Source organism: Atheta coriaria, unplaced genomic scaffold (assembly GCF_025399875.1).
Source record: "Atheta coriaria isolate IRGN ID8LTWV9N9 unplaced genomic scaffold, Caltech_Dcor_3.1 scaffold4490_size1200, whole genome shotgun sequence".
Classification (NCBI taxonomy): Eukaryota; Metazoa; Arthropoda; class Insecta; order Coleoptera; family Staphylinidae; genus Dalotia; species Dalotia coriaria.
In genome coordinates this window covers 1-326 of record NW_027050446.1, presented here as the reverse complement: position 1 = coordinate 326, position 326 = coordinate 1, and the positions used below count along the sequence as shown (strand labels likewise).

Genomic DNA, 326 nt, shown 5'->3' with positions numbered 1-326 from the left:
GCTCAAAGTTTGTTAAGTTGTATGGTAAATCATGGTTCATTTGAAAACCAAGACTTAGATTAATTGATCGTCGTGGAAATATTGCTGGCACTGATAAGCCACCTGTTATCTTGACAAGAAGAAGAAGAAGAAGAAATATAATATTATTAATGGTAATTACTTGTGTGATAGGTTAAGTTAGATTTTATTTACCTGTACTACAGAATAGCGTGGAAACAAAACGAATCTTTTACTGATTCCGTGTAAAGCGTCATTTTCCAAACTAGGTTTGCACATTAGACAGACACAGATAATAATAAAAATTATTGAGAGATTATACATTTTGG

At 31.6% G+C, this 326-nt stretch overlaps 1 protein-coding gene across 1 annotated transcript in view; it reads right to left on the bottom strand.

Annotated features, from left to right (window-relative positions):
* Window positions 1-276, bottom strand: part of LOC135803150 (uncharacterized) — a 595-nt gene extending 319 nt beyond the window's left edge. The window contains exons 1-2 of the mRNA XM_065316755.1: window positions 193-276; window positions 3-109 (exon numbers count right to left, since the gene is read on the bottom strand). Of these exons, the coding sequence (XP_065172827.1) occupies window positions 3-109; window positions 193-276 (191 nt within the window). The remainder of the gene's footprint in view (window positions 1-2; window positions 110-192) is intronic.
* Between the last annotated feature and the right edge of the window lie 50 nt (window positions 277-326).